This window comes from Esox lucius, chromosome 18, assembly GCF_011004845.1.
Source record: "Esox lucius isolate fEsoLuc1 chromosome 18, fEsoLuc1.pri, whole genome shotgun sequence".
In the NCBI taxonomy this organism is placed as follows: domain Eukaryota; kingdom Metazoa; phylum Chordata; class Actinopteri; order Esociformes; family Esocidae; genus Esox; species Esox lucius.
The window spans coordinates 13639697-13658539 of record NC_047586.1 but is presented as its reverse complement, the minus strand read 5'-3'; the positions used below and the strand labels follow the sequence as shown (position 1 = coordinate 13658539).

At 43.6% G+C, this 18843-nt stretch overlaps 1 protein-coding gene across 1 annotated transcript in view; it reads right to left on the bottom strand.

Annotated features, from left to right (window-relative positions):
- The window catches only part of LOC105017626 (mucin-3A), a 43339-nt gene extending 24496 nt beyond the window's left edge, over positions 1–18843 (bottom strand). Inside the window, exons 1-18 of the mRNA XM_034287964.1 lie at positions 18774–18843; positions 11659–11762; positions 10403–10451; positions 10125–10277; positions 9378–9548; positions 9247–9288; positions 8362–8523; positions 8091–8261; positions 7961–8002; positions 7708–7779; positions 7135–7179; positions 6955–6999; positions 3583–3744; positions 3312–3482; positions 3182–3223; positions 2930–3001; positions 2359–2403; positions 2205–2223 (exon numbers count right to left, since the gene is read on the bottom strand). Of these exons, the coding sequence (XP_034143855.1) occupies positions 2205–2223; positions 2359–2403; positions 2930–3001; positions 3182–3223; positions 3312–3482; positions 3583–3744; positions 6955–6999; positions 7135–7179; positions 7708–7779; positions 7961–8002; positions 8091–8261; positions 8362–8523; positions 9247–9288; positions 9378–9548; positions 10125–10277; positions 10403–10451; positions 11659–11760 (1565 nt within the window). The 5' untranslated portion in view covers positions 11761–11762; positions 18774–18843. The remainder of the gene's footprint in view (positions 1–2204; positions 2224–2358; positions 2404–2929; positions 3002–3181; positions 3224–3311; positions 3483–3582; positions 3745–6954; positions 7000–7134; positions 7180–7707; positions 7780–7960; positions 8003–8090; positions 8262–8361; positions 8524–9246; positions 9289–9377; positions 9549–10124; positions 10278–10402; positions 10452–11658; positions 11763–18773) is intronic.

Sequence of the window (18843 nt, the reverse complement as noted above, 5' to 3'; positions counted from 1 at the left end):
CAGTCGAATGCCTTCTCCAAATCCACAAAACACATGTGGATTGGTTGGGCAAAGTCCCATGAACCCTCCAACTCCCTCCAACTCCCTCCAACCCTCCAACTCCCTCGCATAGAGGGTATAGAGCTGGTCCAGTGTTCCACGGCCTGGACGAAAACCACACTGTTCCTCCTGAATCCGAGGTTCTACTATCGGCCGTATTCTCCTCTCCAGAACCCTGGCATAGACTTTCCCGGGGAGGCTGAGAAGTGTGATCCCCCTATAGTTGGAACACACCCTCCGGTCCCCCTTCTTAAAAAGAGGGACCACCACCCCGGTCTGCCATCCCAGAGGCACTGTCCCCGACTGCCACGCGATGTTGCATAGGCGTGTCAACCAAGACAGCCCCACAACATCCAGAGACTTGAGGTACTCAGGACGGATCTCATCCACCCCCGGTGCCTTGCCACGGAGGAGTTTCTTGACCACCTCTGTGACTTCAGCCCGGGTGATGGACGAGTCCACCTCAGAGCCCTTATCCTCTTCTTCCTCAAAGGAAGACGTGACAGCGGGATTGAGGAGATCCTCGAAGTACTCCTTCCACCGCCCGACAACATCCTCAGTTGAGGTCAACAGCTGCCCACCTCTACTGTAAACAGCGTTGGTAGGGCACTGTTTCCCTCTCCTGAGGCGCCGGATGGTTTGCCAGAATCTCTTCGAGGCCAGCCGATAGTCCTTCTCCATGGCCTCACCGAACTCCTCCCAGGCCCGAGTTTTTGCCTCCACAACCACCCAGGCTGCAGCCCGCTTGGCCTGTCGGTACCAGTCAGCTGCGTCAGGAGTCCCACAAGCCAACCAGGCCTGATAGGACTCCTTCTTCAGCTTGACGGCATCCCTTACTTCCGGTGTCCACCACCGGGTTCGGGGATTGCCGCCTCGACAGGCACCGGAGACCTTACGGCCACAGCTCCGAGCGGCCGCTTCGACAATGGCGGTGGAGAACATGGTCCACTCGGACTCAATATCTCCAGCCTCCCTCGGGATCCAGTCAAAGCTCTGCCGGAGGTGGGAGTTAAAGATCTCTCTGACAGGAGACTCGGCCAGACGTTCCCAGCAGACCCTTACAGTACGCTTGTTCCTGCCGAGTCTGTCCAGCTTCCTCCCCCGCCATCGGATCCAACTCACCACCAGGTGGTGATCAGTTGACAGCTCCGCCCCTCTCTTCACCCGAGTGTCCAAGACATACAGCCGCAGGTCAGATGAGACGACAACAAAGTCGATCATCGACCTGCGGCCTAGGGTGTCCTGGTGCCACGTGCACTGATGGACACCCTTATGCTTGAACATGGTGTTCGTTATGGACAAACTGTGACTAGCACAGAAGTCCAATAACTGAACACCACTCGGGTTCAGATCGGGGGGCCGTTCCTCCCAATCACGCCCCTCCAGGTGTCACTGTCGTTGCCCACGTGGGCGTTGAAGTCCCCCAGTAGAACAATAGAGTCCCCAGTCGGAGCACTTTCCAGCACCCCTCCCAGAGACTCCAAGAAGGTCGGGTACTCTGCACTGCCGTTCGGCCCGTAGGCACAAACAACAGTGAGAGACCTATCCCCAACCCGTAGGCGCAGGGAAACGACCCTCTCGTTCACCGGGGTAAACTCCAAAACATGGTGGCAGAGCTGGGGAGCTATGAGCAAACCCACACCAGCCCGCCGCCTCTCACCATGGGCAGCTCCAGAGTGGTGAAGAGTCCATCCTCTCTCAAGGAGTGTGGTTCCAGCCGTGCGTAGAGGTGATCCCGACTACCTCTAATCGGAACCTCTCAACCTCACGCACTAACTCAGGCTCCTTCCCCGCCAGCGAGGTGACATTCCACGTCCCTAGAGCCAGTTTCCGTGTCCAGAGATCGGGTTGTCTAGGCCCCTGCCTTTGACTGCCGCCCGATCCTCTTCGCACCGGCCCCTTATGGTCCCTCCTGTGGGTGGTGAGCCCACGGGAGGGCGGCCCCACGTCACCCGTTCGGGCTGAGCCCGGCCGGGCCCCATGGGGGAAGGCCCGGCCACCAGGTGCTCGCATACGAGCCCCAACCCCGGGCCTGGCTCCAGGGTGGGGCCCCGACTGCGCCATACCGGGCGACGTCACGGCACTTAGTGAACTTAGATTATGGTAACTGTACGTTTTCCAGATGTATATTATACTTACTGGTAACAGTGGTCAGTTGTGTTGTTTGCTCAAGGGTTGTAGCATCTAACAGTGGAGACAAAGACAATAAATGGATGAGAGAGGAAGAGAGGTACAAAAATGTCACCAATTGCTTTAACATCAAGAGTTTGTGAACTTACATTATGGTAACTATGTTTTCCAGATGTATATTATACTTACTGGTAACAGTGGTCAGTTGTATTGTTGGCTCAAAAGTTGTAGCATCTACAGTGGAAAGAACAGTCAAAACATTTGAGAGAAAGAGAGGTATATAAATTACACCAAGTGCATTAACATCACTAACATTGAACTTCTGTGAAACGTACTGTGCCAGTTTTACAGATTTCAATTATACTCAGTAATAACCTTGGTTGTGTCACTGGCTCAAGGGTAGGGATGGAACGATAGACGATAGACCCCCCCCCACCCCCCCCCCAGAAGTCAGGTACCTGTAGCTCCGCCCATTCACAGCTGTATCCCACTAATCACCTTATGCCCACTATTTAGGTGTAACATGTTATTAATCGGGATAAAATCCTAAATCTGGATAATTTTGTCCAGGATAATTGTAGCATGAAATTCTCATACCGTCTCACCCCTACTGAAGGGTACCAGTATTGACAATGAAGAGAATGACAGTGAATGGATGAGAAAGGAAGAGAAGTATAGAAACGTATCCATAGTTCATTTACATCAGTAGTGTGTGCACATCTCTGACTGCTGCTGTTCTCCAGATGTTATTTCTACTTACTGGTAACAGTGATCACTTGGCTTGTTGGGAAAGCAGTATTATTCTGTTCTGTTGTGGCAGATGTTATGAGGTCTGTGGAACAAAAAACTTTGTTATATTTGTTTGCTGGATTGTATGAAAGGAGCATGAAAAATTATCATGGTGACTGTGCGCTCTATACTATAATATTAGCTGTAAAAGATTGACATTTATAATTGACTGAAGGTCATCCAAAATCATGTGAAATGCATAATTTAGATTTTTCTACGTTACCTGTTGTTGGAGAGACTGTAGTGGTTGGACATGCTGTAAAGTCTATTGGTTAAAAGAGAGAGGGTATTTTTTAATGAAGAACTGTAATAAATTATAATTTTAATTAAAATGCCGGTGTGTAGGTTCTTACTTTGCTGGAGAACCGACTGGCAGTACATTCCATCTGAAGGAATAGCATTGATACATCCACATGTGTCAGATGTAGTGTCATCACATCTTCCATAAGAGAGACACTGGTCACATGACCATTGATACTGGTTTTCACATCTGCACTGGAATCCAGTTCCATTAAGGGAGCAAACTGGTAAAATTACAGTAGATTCAAACATTTTAATTTAAATACTCAATGGACGTTTAAAAAAAACGTACAAAATAATTTGCACACCTAATTAAAGGATTACCTGTAGTGATGTCAGCACCAGTGATTTGTGTCAGCCTATTCATTATAACAGGGTAACTTGCATTTCCCAAACTGGTTCTCAGTGTATTTATTGCTGCCACATCTGTGAGATTCAGCTCAATTTCAATCATGTACATGTAAAGAGTTGGTGGTACTGTTGAATCTGTAAAATAAAGTGACTCTTTCAGTTGTGGTTTAATAGATGATCCTTTACTATCAATATGAAAGCAGTACTGTTATGGTTTTCGACATAATGGAGCAAGTACTTTAGTTTACAGTGAACATTAGATTATTACACATTTATTTAAAATACTTTCCGAAACCTAACCTACTTAGTGTTATAGTTTATATTCACTAATGACACTAACTGGTTTCTCTGGTTAGCACAGTTGTTGGTACAAGTGTTGTGTTGCATCTTCAGTGGAAAGAAGGACACAGGAAGGCGTTCCGGAGGCATCCGAAAAAGATGCCCAAGCCAATCTCAGCTGACCCCTCTTGATGTGGAGGAGCAGCGGCTCTACTCTGAGCTCCTCCCGGGTGACAGAGCTTCTGACCCTAAGGGATCGCCCGGCCACCCTGCGGAGAAAGCTCATTTCGGCCGCCTGTATCCGGGATTTTGTCCTTTCGGTCATGACCCAAAGCTCATGACCATAGGTGAGAGTAGGAACGTAGATTGACTGGTAAATCGAGAGCTTCGCCTTGCGGCTCAGCTCTTTCTTCACCACGACAGACCGATACATCGACTGCATTACTACAGAAGCTGCACCGATCCGTCTGTCAATCTCCCGTTCCATCCTTCCCTCACTCGTGAACAAGACCCCTAGATACTTAAACTCCTCCACTTGAGGCAGGCACTCTCCACCAACCTGAAGTGGGCAAGCCACCCTTTTCCGACTGAGGACCATGGCCTCGGATTTGGAGGTACTGATTTTCATCCCCACCGCTTCACACTCGGCTGCAAACCATCCCAGTGCATGCTGAAGGTCCTGGTTAGAAGGGGCCAACACGACAACATCATCTGCAAAGAGCAGAGACGAAATTGTGTGGTCCCCAAACCTGACACCCTCCGGCCCCTGGCTGCGCCTAGAAATTCTGTCCATAACAATTACGAACAGAACCAGTGACAAAGGGCAGCCCTGCCGGAGTCCAACATCGGTTGTACAGGGACCTGACAGCCCTTAGGAAAGGACCCAGGACCCCATATTCCCTAAGCACCCTCCACAAGATGCCGCGAGGGACACAGTCGAATGCCTTCTCCAAATCCACAAAACACATGTGGATTGGTTGGGCAAAGTCCCATGAACCCTCCAACTCCCTCCAACTCCCTCCAACCCTCCAACTCCCTCGCATAGAGGGTATAGAGCTGGTCCAGTGTTCCACGGCCTGGACGAAAACCACACTGTTCCTCCTGAATCCGAGGTTCTACTATCGGCCGTATTCTCCTCTCCAGAACCCTGGCATAGACTTTCCCGGGGAGGCTGAGAAGTGTGATCCCCCTATAGTTGGAACACACCCTCCGGTCCCCCTTCTTAAAAAGAGGGACCACCACCCCGGTCTGCCATCCCAGAGGCACTGTCCCCGACTGCCACGCGATGTTGCATAGGCGTGTCAACCAAGACAGCCCCACAACATCCAGAGACTTGAGGTACTCAGGACGGATCTCATCCACCCCCGGTGCCTTGCCACGGAGGAGTTTCTTGACCACCTCTGTGACTTCAGCCCGGGTGATGGACGAGTCCACCTCAGAGCCCTTATCCTCTTCTTCCTCAAAGGAAGACGTGACAGCGGGATTGAGGAGATCCTCGAAGTACTCCTTCCACCGCCCGACAACATCCTCAGTTGAGGTCAACAGCTGCCCACCTCTACTGTAAACAGCGTTGGTAGGGCACTGTTTCCCTCTCCTGAGGCGCCGGATGGTTTGCCAGAATCTCTTCGAGGCCAGCCGATAGTCCTTCTCCATGGCCTCACCGAACTCCTCCCAGGCCCGAGTTTTTGCCTCCACAACCACCCAGGCTGCAGCCCGCTTGGCCTGTCGGTACCAGTCAGCTGCGTCAGGAGTCCCACAAGCCAACCAGGCCTGATAGGACTCCTTCTTCAGCTTGACGGCATCCCTTACTTCCGGTGTCCACCACCGGGTTCGGGGATTGCCGCCTCGACAGGCACCGGAGACCTTACGGCCACAGCTCCGAGCGGCCGCTTCGACAATGGCGGTGGAGAACATGGTCCACTCGGACTCAATATCTCCAGCCTCCCTCGGGATCCAGTCAAAGCTCTGCCGGAGGTGGGAGTTAAAGATCTCTCTGACAGGAGACTCGGCCAGACGTTCCCAGCAGACCCTTACAGTACGCTTGTTCCTGCCGAGTCTGTCCAGCTTCCTCCCCCGCCATCGGATCCAACTCACCACCAGGTGGTGATCAGTTGACAGCTCCGCCCCTCTCTTCACCCGAGTGTCCAAGACATACAGCCGCAGGTCAGATGAGACGACAACAAAGTCGATCATCGACCTGCGGCCTAGGGTGTCCTGGTGCCACGTGCACTGATGGACACCCTTATGCTTGAACATGGTGTTCGTTATGGACAAACTGTGACTAGCACAGAAGTCCAATAACTGAACACCACTCGGGTTCAGATCGGGGGGCCGTTCCTCCCAATCACGCCCCTCCAGGTGTCACTGTCGTTGCCCACGTGGGCGTTGAAGTCCCCCAGTAGAACAATAGAGTCCCCAGTCGGAGCACTTTCCAGCACCCCTCCCAGAGACTCCAAGAAGGTCGGGTACTCTGCACTGCCGTTCGGCCCGTAGGCACAAACAACAGTGAGAGACCTATTCCCAACCCGTAGGCGCAGGGAAACGACCCTCTCATTCACCGGGGTAAACTCCAAAACATGGCGGCAGAGCTGGGGAGCTATGAGCAAACCCACACCAGCCCGCCGCCTCTCACCATGGGCAGCTCCAGAGTGGTGAAGAGTCCATCCTCTCTCAAGGAGTGTGGTTCCAGCCGTGCGTAGAGGTGATCCCGACTACCTCTAATCGGAACCTCTCAACCTCACGCACTAACTCAGGCTACTTCCCCGCCAGCGAGGTGACATTCCACGTCCCTAGAGCCAGTTTCTGTGTCCAGAGATCGGGTTGTCTAGGCCCCTGCCTTTGACTGCCGCCCGATCCTCTTCGCACCGGCCCCACGTCACCCGTTCGGGCTGAGCCCGGCCGGGCCCCATGGGGGAAGGCCCGGCCACCAGGCGCTCGCATACGAGCCCCAACCCCGGGCCTGGCTCCAGGGTGGGGCCCCGGCTGCGCCATACCGGGCGACGTCACGGTACTTAGTGAACTTACATTATGGTAACTGTACGTTTTCCAGATGTATATTATACTTACTGGTAACAGTGGTCAGTTGTGTTGTTTGCTCAAGGGTTGTAGCATCTAACAGTGGAGACAAAGACAATAAATGGATGAGAGAGGAAGAGAGGTACAAAAATGTCACCAATTGCTTTAACATCAAGAGTTTGTGAACTTACATTATGGTAACTATGTTTTCCAGATGTATATTATACTTACTGGTAACAGTGGTCAGTTGTATTGTTGGCTCAAAAGTTGTAGCATCTACAGTGGAAAGAACAGTCAAAACATTTGAGAGAAAGAGAGGTATATAAATTACACCAAGTGCATTAACATCACTAACATTGAACTTCTGTGAAACGTACTGTGCCAGTTTTACAGATTTCAATTATACTCAGTAATAACCTTGGTTGTGTCACTGGCTCAAGGGTAGGGATGGAACGATAGACGATAGACCCCCCCCCCCCCCCCCCCCCCCAGAAGTCAGGTACCTGTAGCTCCGCCCATTCACAGCTGTACCCACTAATCACCTTATGCCCACTATTTAGGTGTAACATGTTATTAATCGGGATAAAATCCTAAATCTGGATAATTTTGTCCAGGATAATTGTAGCATGAAATTCTCATACCGTCTCACCCCTACTGAAGGGTACCAGTATTGACAATGAAGAGAATGACAGTGAATGGATAAGAAAGGAAGAGAAGTATAGAAACGTATCCATAGTTCATTTACATCAGTAGTGTGTGCACATCTCTGACTGCTGCTGTTCGCCAGATGTTATTTCTACTTACTGGTAACAGTGATCACTTGGCTTGTTGGGAAAGCAGTATTATTCTGTTCTGTTGTGGCAGATGTTATGAGGTCTGTGGAACAAAAAACGTTGTTATATTTGTTTGCTGGATTGTATGAAAGGAGCATGAAAAATTATCATGGTGACTGTGCGCTCTATACTATAATATTAGCTGTAAAAGATTGACATTTATAATTGACTGAAGGTCATCCAAAATCATGTGAAAATGCATAATTTAGATTTTTCTACGTTACCTGTTGTTGGAGAGACTGTAGTGGTTGGACATGCTGTAAAGTCTATTGGTTAAAAGAGAGAGGGTATTTTTTAATGAAGAACTGTAATAAATTATAATTTTAATTAAAATGCCGGTGTGTAGGTTCTTACTTTGCTGGAGAACTGACTGGCAGTACATTCCATCTGAAGGAATAGCATTGATACATCCACATGTGTCAGATGTAGTGTCATCACATCTTCCATAAGAGAGACACTGGTCACATGACCATTGATACTGGTTTTCACATCTGCACTGGAATCCAGTTCCATTAAGGGAGCAAACTGGTAAAATTACAGTAGATTCAAACATTTTAATTTAAATACTCAATGGACGTTTAAAAAAAACGTACAAAATAATTTGCACACCTAATTAAAGGATTACCTGTAGTGATGTCAGCACCAGTGATTTGTGTCAGGCTATTCATTATAACAGGGTAACTTGCATTTCTCAAACTGGTTCTCAGTGTATTTATTGCTGCCACATCTGTGAGATTCAGCTCAATTTCAATCATGTACATGTAAAGAGTTGGTGGTACTGTTGAATCTGTAAAATAAAGTGACTCTTTCAGTTGTGGTTTAATAGATGATCCTTTACTATCAATATGAAAGCAGTACTGTTATGGTTTTCGACATAATGGAGCAAGTACTTTAGTTTACAGTGAACATTAGATTATTACACATTTATTTAAAATACTTTCCGAAACCTAACCTACTTAGTGTTATAGTTTATATTCACTAATGACACTAACTGGTTTCTCTGGTTAGCACAGTTGTTGGTACAAGTGTTGTGTTGCATCTTCAGTGGAAAGAAGGACAGTGAAAGGATGAGAGAGGAAGAGATGTATAGAAATTGCACCAAGTGCATTAACATCAATCGTTTGTGCACCTATGTGAATGTAACTGGGCCAGTTTTCCAGATGTTAATTATATTCAATAGTGACTTTGGTCAGTTGCCTTGTTGGTACAATTGTGCATGCAACTATAGTGCAGAGAAGAACAGTGAACAGATGAGAGATAAAGAGTGGTATAGAAATTGCACCAAGCGCATTAACATCATTATTATTTACTTTGGTTAAAATGCATTTGCCAGTCCCCAAGATCTTAATTACTCTTACTGGTAGCAATGGTTAGTGTTACATGAAAATGACGTTCCAAATGCTTGTCATTTTGGATCTGCCAGTTTATTGTTAACCAGTTTGTGACGTTTCTTTTGCCCAGTGCTTCAAATATACCTTTGTGTTTTTCTTACAATACAGTTTAATAGTACCTGTTGTTGGAGAGGCTGTAGTGATTGAACATGCTGTAAAATCTATTGGTTGAAAGAGAGAGGGTATTGTTTAATGAAGAACTGTAATAACTCATGATTTTTTTTTACAATTCTGGGGTGTAGGTTCTTACTTTGCTGGAGAACTGACTGGCAGTACATTCCATCTGAAGGAATCGCATTGATACATCCACATGTGTCAGATGTAGTGTCATCACATCTTCCATAAGTGAGACACTGATCACATGACCATTGATACTGGTTCTCACATCTGCACTGGAATCCAGTTCCATTAAGGGAGCAAACTGGTGAAATTATAGTAGATTTAAACATTTCAGTTAAAATACTTGCTTGATCTTTAAAAAAATACACAAAAACTTACGATAATAAAAACCCACCTTAATAAAGTATTACCTGTAGAGATGTTAACACCAGTGATTTGTGTCAGGCTATTTATTATAATAGGGTAACTTTCATTTAGCGCTGCAATATCTTTGGTGTTCAGCATTTTTACAAACTAATTCATGTTTTAGAAAGACAACAAGCTATTCTCCTGTTCGAAAAACCACCAAATGACAAATCAGTTACGTGGATGTATTTCACAAAATTGATAATACCTGAAAATGCTAAATGGCAGACCTTATTGGTTCTTTATGTGGGTTTGTGTCTCCTGAGGAGAGTGACCCATCCATCAAAATTGTAAATATAGGTGAGGTGAGTTGCGGTATGTGACAAATTTGGCTAACATGACCAAATGTTTTGACTAGTAAGTGTTATTTTGTAAATGCAGAGACTGTTCCCCATTCTTTTCCATGCCTAATTGTGGATGGACAATTAGAAAAGCAATGTTTAGCACTAGTAATGTCTAACAGCATAATTACCAGTGGTGATGTCAATTTCAGAGATTTCAGTGGTGTTGTTGATAACGTACGGAAGACTTGTTGAATTTACAGCTGACTTAATTTGTTGTATAGTTTCAATAGCTGACACATTGACTTCGATGTCAATAATGTAGGTCCATTGACTGACTGGTACTGTAAGGATTGAAACAAAAAGAGTGAATTATAATAAATAAGTTCCTAAGCAGTTGTCAAAGTCATGGTTTAAAAGGTATTGTATTTCCTGGATCATTTCAAGGTCATGCATTTCTTTGACTCACCTGCTCTTTTTCCTCTCAAATAATGCGGGTTCTCCTTTGTGTTGAATACCTTTACCAGGAGATTGACAGTCAGTATCTACCCTGATGTTTTAGAGATTTCAAATAGTTCCTTGTATTTTACACATAGTATATAATGTTGACAGGTTTTTGGTGTTTCATAAAATGTTACCATTTTAATCACAAGGCTCCTGAATAACCAGTTAGGGGTTATAAGTACATTACCATGTTTACTGAATCACTAGCATAAATACAGAGATGAACTGAAGACATCAGTTAACTTTTAAAGTTAATGTTTCAAAATAAATTAATCCAAATGGTTCAGAGTGCCTCAGATATTCCCAAGTAAATTTATTTTGCCGGACCATCTATCAGTTCTCATTGACTTGTAAACTCCTCATTCTTACACTCTCAGTACTTTCCCCCCACTTTAAAACACCCTAGACTACTTAATTATTTTCAGATTTCTTGCGTTACGTGAAGTGGAGGAGGAGACAAGTCATGTCATTGTTTAAATTCTGTCTTGTATACTTAGGATTATATACAGTGCATCTTCAAGCCGTCAAATTTGTAATCTCACTAACTGTAAACCAGGAAGCCAGGTAAAACCACAGGGAAAGTACCCCATACTTTGTAAATTCAGTCTTGTTTAGGTATATGGGTAGTGCTGTTTCCTCATATTTTGTATATGTATATGTATGATCTCTTGTAAAAACTGTTTTGTGTTGTGTACGATAAAAAATATTTGAAACAGTAAAACATTTTCTTTTTCATGATTGTTTGATTCTTGCTGATGACTTGTTTGGACAAAACTTTAATAGTCATCATTAGGGATCAGTCAAAGGATATTTAAGTTGCAACAACAGTAGTTGATTACATATAAACAAGGGAAGCCCTCGTTGGACCTGCCCATGCTAAAATGGCCTTTTGGTCACTAGAGGCCTCTATCTTTCTCTGAGGGTGAAAGATAGCATGCTGGAGGAATCAATCACTCATCTTTCAACTTAAGCCAGCTGGAAGTGCCAGATCACCCAGAGGAGCTGCTAGAGCCCCATGAGACATGGAAATCCCTGCATACTATCATTCCCCTGCTCAGGACAGTACTGGGACACCCTTATGGGACTCTTGGCCACAGCTGTCCATGTACTTGAGCCCATGAGGTAATAAAGAAACAGCACTATGATGCAGGATATAATGATAATCTTAACTTTTATTTCACACATTACCATTAGATAGGATGCTGTACTATAATATAATACCTGTGAAATTAGGCTTGAAATGTCAATTAATTCCTGTGTTTTCAAAATATAGCAGGCCATCAGGATGACAAAGACGCTCAGCTTGTTCTTTGATATTGCCATTCCTGTAATGGGGAAACAATGCAGAGGAGTTGAGTAGAAACAGGAAGAACTATAAAAAAAAGATGTGAAAATAGTGTTGAGAAACTTTTTGTCCCCTTTGTGATTTCTGATGTTTGCATATCTTTGTCTATAAATGTTTTCAGATTTTCAACCAAAAATGAATGGAACTTTAAAATTATTGGCGTGAACATAATACTATAATAATATTGGTTTACATATTCTGCTTACTGGTTGTGTGCAACTTCCCATGTACAATATGCGCCACTCTTCCACCGCTTTAATTCATAGACATTTACAGTTTTTATTAGCAAGAAGTCATTCCATGTCCTGCTACAAATTTTGATTTACCTCGGTCCATTGGCCAAAACTTTAAATATTGCTTTTCAGTCATTTTGACCTAGACTTGTCAATATGTTTTGGATTATTGTGTTGCTGCAGGTCTAAAGGGGATATTTTCAGATGACAGGCCCTTTTATTAAAAAACAACAACATTGCATTGCATTCCTCTTTATTAACACCATGTATGTGGTAATTTATAGTATTTTTAATGTGATGTTTTGGGGATGCTTTTTCTTTGTTTTGAGACTTAACTGAGATCTTGGTTGGTACTTGAAACATCAATGCATGTTTTTTTTCCACAGCAACACAAAAGACTGACAGGTACAGGATTTTTTTAATTGCTGTAATTGGGTTTCCCATCGTGTTTTCACAGAGGGCATTAGGTATTGAATAAAACGTAATAAAACTATAGAAGCATAACATGTTGTATTATTTTTTCATTCAACGTGTCCGTCCTTATTCAGTATAAGATTTTGATCTGAAAACATTAAGGACATATATGTAAAAATAAAGATAATCTGAAAGGCGACCAATATTTTTTCATGGCAAAGTAGCTATAGTGCTCATAATATACAATAATACCCCACAGGTCTTTTTCTAGTACATGCACAAATCATGCCCGTTTTGTTGAAACCTTTCTGTACACATTTTTTTATTTTCTTTTTTTAGATACACACACATATATATATATATATATATATATATATATATATATATATACACACACACACACACACACACACACACATACACACATATATATATATATATATATATATATATATATATATATATATATATATATATATATATATATATATATATATATATATATATATATATACATAATTTAGCAGATGCTCTTATCCAGTGGAGTGATTACACATTCATACCTTTTCAAACCCACTACGCTGGGTTTGCGACCAAAAGAGCTACTGTATATGGGTCCAGGGTTACGGTTTAGAGGTTGCTTGATGTAGTGAGCGTGGTCAAGTTGGTCTATGGTTACAGGATTTATCTTAACCTCATATGACATAAACATTTACACAATAATATAACTTTTAATATAACAACTTAAACACACTGTTTGTAAGGGGAATGCTGTAATCAAAGAAAAATGCTTAAAACCTTAAAGAAGAGTAATTCTTCCTCCCTGTCACAACAAATACATTTGAATTCCAAATGCAAATCCTAGAATCAAGACTAGACCTTGGCAGATCTTTTGTGCATGCCCTAGAAATGCAAACCAACACAAATGCCTGGAATTAAATAACTGTGGTCCCTAAAATGGAGCCCCTATGTACAAAGTATTGCCGTAATTTCTAAATGGTTAATTAAATATGGGTGATCAAGTATATTTTAATACCTTAAATAATGTGCTGGAATACAGAGCAAGAAAATAAAATAGATATGTCCAAATGCTTTTTGAATCTACTGTTTTGCTGGAATGGAGTACAATACCGTTAAATACTGTTGATTTTAATATAAATGCTCTAATAAAACACTCTGAATAAAAGCATCCAGAAGATCTAGAAAAACTCCACTTGACACCCGGCTGTCTCAGTGTAGTGAACATGCAGTGGCGTTTTTATATGTAAAAAATTGTTGGGGCACAAATCATTTCAAAATATAGGATACATACCAGTAAAACTCTACTGATGGGTTTATTTAACACATCGACTAACAGCGTGGCTCCACAAAACACTATTAATGATAGAGCGGCTTGCTTCTAACAGGTGTTGTAGTACACATACTGGAGAGACAGACCTTGTGTAATTGCTCTCCTTCTCTCTCACACACGTGTAAAATTACCACCGTCACATTTACAAACCTAAATTAGTAATGCAACCAAGCTCAGAACCAATGTGTCTACAGGGCCATACGCGAACAGCAATGAGCTCAACACCACTGTAGTGGTTCCACAACAAAGCGGAAAGGCAACTTTTTAGGGATACAGATCCATTCTATGACAACAACGTTAATAGATACGCATGGACACTGACACTCATCGCCATCGCTATAAATCGATCCAGCACAAAAATATGACCAATGTACGGACCAGCACCACAAAAGCAGGATGATAAAATATGCTTTCACTCACTAAGGCTGAGGGCTCACTTGAAGAGAAAAGTGGCACAGCGGTTCTTACTCTGAGCAAACTTTTTGATTACTTTGGGAATGAAGTAATGTAGCTGCTGAATCAGCTAGCTTTCGATGGACAACATGGCCAATGCGTTGAGTTGCGGCTGTCCCATGGTATTGCGAGCCAAGGTTTTTACCCTCTTTAAGGTGGAAAAGTTCCTCTCTGACTCGGATGTCGTCACAGGCGTTATTATGATAATTTTCAGCGGAGTTAAGGTCTCAGCCAAAGCCTCCTCAAGGTTGTTCTCATGGATGGATCTTAACAGACACATGGCCAATCTTACCATTGTGAAGCTCAGTGTAGCGGTACAGAGTGGTCAGCTCCCCAGTGAGAAATCGATAGCGTAGGAGGCTATAATGTCATACAGCCAGCAGGCCACCAGCTTTTGCTGCTTTTCTCCTGATCTCAATTTGCATACGCTTTTGGCCTCTCAGGCAGCTTTCCACCAGCGGCCCGACTACGTTACACCAGCGGTGTTACGGCTTGTGATACCTAGAGGTGGCGCCCTAGGTGCCGAAGCACTTTTGGTGAAGCTGTGAGGTCGTAAGTGCAGAAGATACCGAACCAACACAGTTCACGAGTACGTGTCAGGGGATTTTATTCGTTCCCGATGACAATGAGCAAATAATAAATGATAACAGAAACATAGCCTATAAACAAAAAAACACCAACCTGTCTCCAACCGACCCGCATGGGGAAAAAAGGGGAAAAGGGGTCCGACCGTAACCAAAACAAAGAACTAAGCAAAAGATGTAATCTTCCTGACTAACAAAAGGTTCCCTAACTGGCACTCTAATAAGGCGCCCTTTACAAAACATACAGTGGTTGGTTCGTTCGGTACTTCCTAGTGTGTTTAGACATACAGTTACCTACGGACAAGTATACCCGCGGGCAGCTCTGACTATACACCTTCCCCTCCTCCCCTACGGAGGGACAGGTGGTTAACACAAATTCCAAAATAAACCAAACACTTAAACTACAATTATAACTCGGTTCTTCATACCATACAAAAACAATTTCGCTCTCTCCTCCTCTCCACCATCTCAACCACTCCTTAAATCCTCCGTAAGTCCCGCATGACACGGTCAACGACTCGGCGCAACAGCTGCGGCAGATCACGGTTGATTACCCCGCGGAACATAAGTCAACAGGCGGAGTAAGAAAAAAAAGAAACACCTACAGCCGCCACACGTTCAACACGAAAAATAATATTATGAAACAAAAGAAGCTACTGGGACACGTAACAAGCGGCTAGCTGCAGAAGAGAGGGTCTGATTAGACTTCAACTTTTCCTTGTTTCCTAGAGGCCATAGTTTCACTGCATAGTCAAGCTCAGATGTAGGGAATGACAGGACAAAATGTGGGAAGAGCGAGCTGTCAACCAGCTTGGCAGCGATCAGGTGGTCACTTTGTGAAAACCTCTGCTCCATCTGGGAGATGACTGTGTCGTATGCCTCCTCCATCACCGGCCCTGTGTTAGTTACTCGTCGGCCTGGCATGGTCTGTTCCATCGTGAACGGTGGCAGCCCATTCATCAGTTTGCGTCCGTATATTCTGGACGTTCTCCTTGAAATGAGTGAGCACACTGCTAATCCTAGATGCATGGATGCTCAGTTTTTTCAGACTGCTGTATAAAACATTAACTTCTGGCATAAGGAAGAAAAAAAATTCCAGGAGCTGCAGAAAGGCTTGGTCCCGGAGTTTTTTTGACAGGCCATATGCCTCACTTATGCAAAGTTCCATCGTACTGCGGGTGGCCTTGGAATGCATCTCGGTGTTGCCTCAGCAAGTGCCACAACACGTTTTGGAGTGCCAGAGAAAAAGGTGACAAAAGCAGTTAAATCTGCAAAAAAAAACACCTTCAGGATGCTCATCCTTGCAGGTTCAGCTGGTGAGCACAGCAGTGAACAGACTGGGCATGTGGGTATGTCTCTTTCATTAGCGTCTGTACCCCTCGGACGTTTCCACTCATTACAGCTGCACCACCATAAGTCTGAGCGATCAGGTTTTGTCCCAGCTTCAGTGGTTCCAGCACAAACTTGATGCTATTAGAGAGGCCAAGTCCAGTTTTATCTTTGACTTCCACAAACTCTAAAAACCATTCTGTCACTGTGGTCAGGCAACATGTATCCCAACACAACCACCATTTGTGATTTACAGGAAACATCAGTTGTCTCATCTGCCTGTATGGCAACAAATGTCTCGTCCACTGTTTTGTACAGTGCTAGATGTCCCTTTGAAGATGGGCTGAGCATCATAGTGCCTCTGAAATCTCGAATTGCCCTCACACATAGTCTCGAAAATACATCTGAATATTCCAGGATTCAGGGAGTCCACCGACTTGTCGTGCCTCCGCAGTGCGGTTTCACATTTTCCACACAGTTTAATACATGTTATGATCCGACTGAGAACGTACCTGTTTTCCTCCACCTGTTTGTTATGCTGCTCAATGGAGCGCCTGTACGCACTGTCAACTTGTGCTGCGACATTGACCTTTCCAAGTAAGCCCAATTTCACAGCATTGTCCAGATGACTCCCGCTGTTCTCATGTTTTGCAATCCTCTCAGAAAGATGTTTCAAATCTTTGTAAACCATCCTCGATCAAGTACCATCTCCACCAAATAGCAGACATGGAAAACAGAAGAGTGCCTTCTTTTGTATGCTAACCGTTAGCCACTTTTTCTTCAAAAACCACTCCACGTTAAACTCGAGATTACTTTTACCAGCAGTTTGAGTGATGACAATATCCCGTGGCTGATGGGCACCAAGTCGCTTAACTTCAATGTTTTCCTCCAAATTAAGGGTTTCAAACCGTGTATAACCGAGTATAAAATCCACTTTATTCATTTTCTCAAGTTATCTAGCGTTTGTGAAGCTAATAGGCTAGCTAAGGCAATCTACCTTCCTCGCTCTTCTTGCCGACTAATGTTGGCGCCAGACAGACAGACAGCCAATCAGGTCTGAAATACGAAATTACACTGTAGTGGGGCTAGGCATTACATTTGTGTGATCTACATTAATCACAGTAACATTCTGAGCATGCGTATTAATATTTTCACACGTACAATGTACATTGCATTGTGAGAGAGGGGCTAGCCCCACATTCACGCTTAGCCTATGGACTACATACTGCGAAATCGAATTGGCAGATCGCAGTATGAAGCAGCAAGGCGCCGTGACCAATGAACATGAAATAAAATCCAAACACAATTTATATCAAATTTAGGAAGATGATATATTCAAAGATAATAAATTATAGGAAGTAATCTTTGAGAAATAAAAATAACATCATTTTGTTGCAGTTCTTTCTGTTGACAACAGGTGGGGCTATACCCCACCTGCCCATAATAACCAGTTGCCCCTGTGGACTCTACATTTTGTGTTGTGTATTTGTTACCATTACTATTTTTAAGAGTAAAAAACAAATTTCAGAGACTAACAACAGTGTGCTCACCATATCAAGACACCTCCAAAACTTTGACTGTTAATACCAGTACTGCCCTCAAATTCTGCTGATCCCGGCATCTATACTAGAACTCTATGTGAACATCAACTCTAAATATATATCAACTCTACTGTTCAAATGTTTGGGGTCACTTAGATCTTTTTTTCAAAAGACAAGCACATTTATATCGATTAAAATTACATTAAATTGATCATAAATAGTGTAGACATTTTTCACTTTGAAAATGAAGGATGACATTTTACAGATTTTACAGAGGCGTACAAAGGCCCATTAAAAGCAGCCATCTGTACTGTGTTCCTCATCTGGCAGCTTCATAAAAAGTACCCGCAAAACACCAGCCTCAACATCAATAATGAAGAGGCGTCTCCAGGCTGCTGGCCTTCTGGGCAGAGTTGCATAGAAAAAGCCATATCTCAGACTGGTCAATAAAAAGATTAAGATGGGCAGAAAAATTGCTTTTCTTTCAAAAACAAGGACATTTCTTAGTGACCCCAACGTTTTGAACAGTAGTGTATGTTTTCATGGAAAACAAGAACATTTCTAAGTGACCCCAAACGTTTGAAAGGTAGTGTAAATTGATAACGTTTTCAATATATCAACCACTCATACCTCATTATCTGATATGCTCACTATGTTGTGTATGTCACAGGTTTTGTGTGTTATGTCCCTATATGTATGTTGTCTAGCACAAGCAGCGCCATTTCACCAACTAAATGTTTGACTGGGTAAAACCTAGCAGTGCTACTATTCCCAGGACAACATGAAGAGTAAGGCTCAAGTCATGCACAGTGTAACAGGTTAAAAAGACTAACTTGATTATTTGTCCATGTGAAACACAATCACCAAGTGATAGATTATGACTGTAATAAAATAAATGTATGACTGTCATTAAACAACCCCCTTCAATGTTAAAAATCTAACCAATCGCAGAAGGATCGGTCACAACACAATGTGAAGACTCTCCCATGTAATCCATTTCTGCCTCTACAATCCTCTTAACATTGACTTCATTAATTAGTTCTTCACCTTCATCCTGTTGTATAATTTCACAAAAAACAGTCTTACCTTGCTTCTCTTTCCTATCTTGGTAAAAAAAAAAAACCCAGCTACAACCATTTACCCTACTGTCACTCCC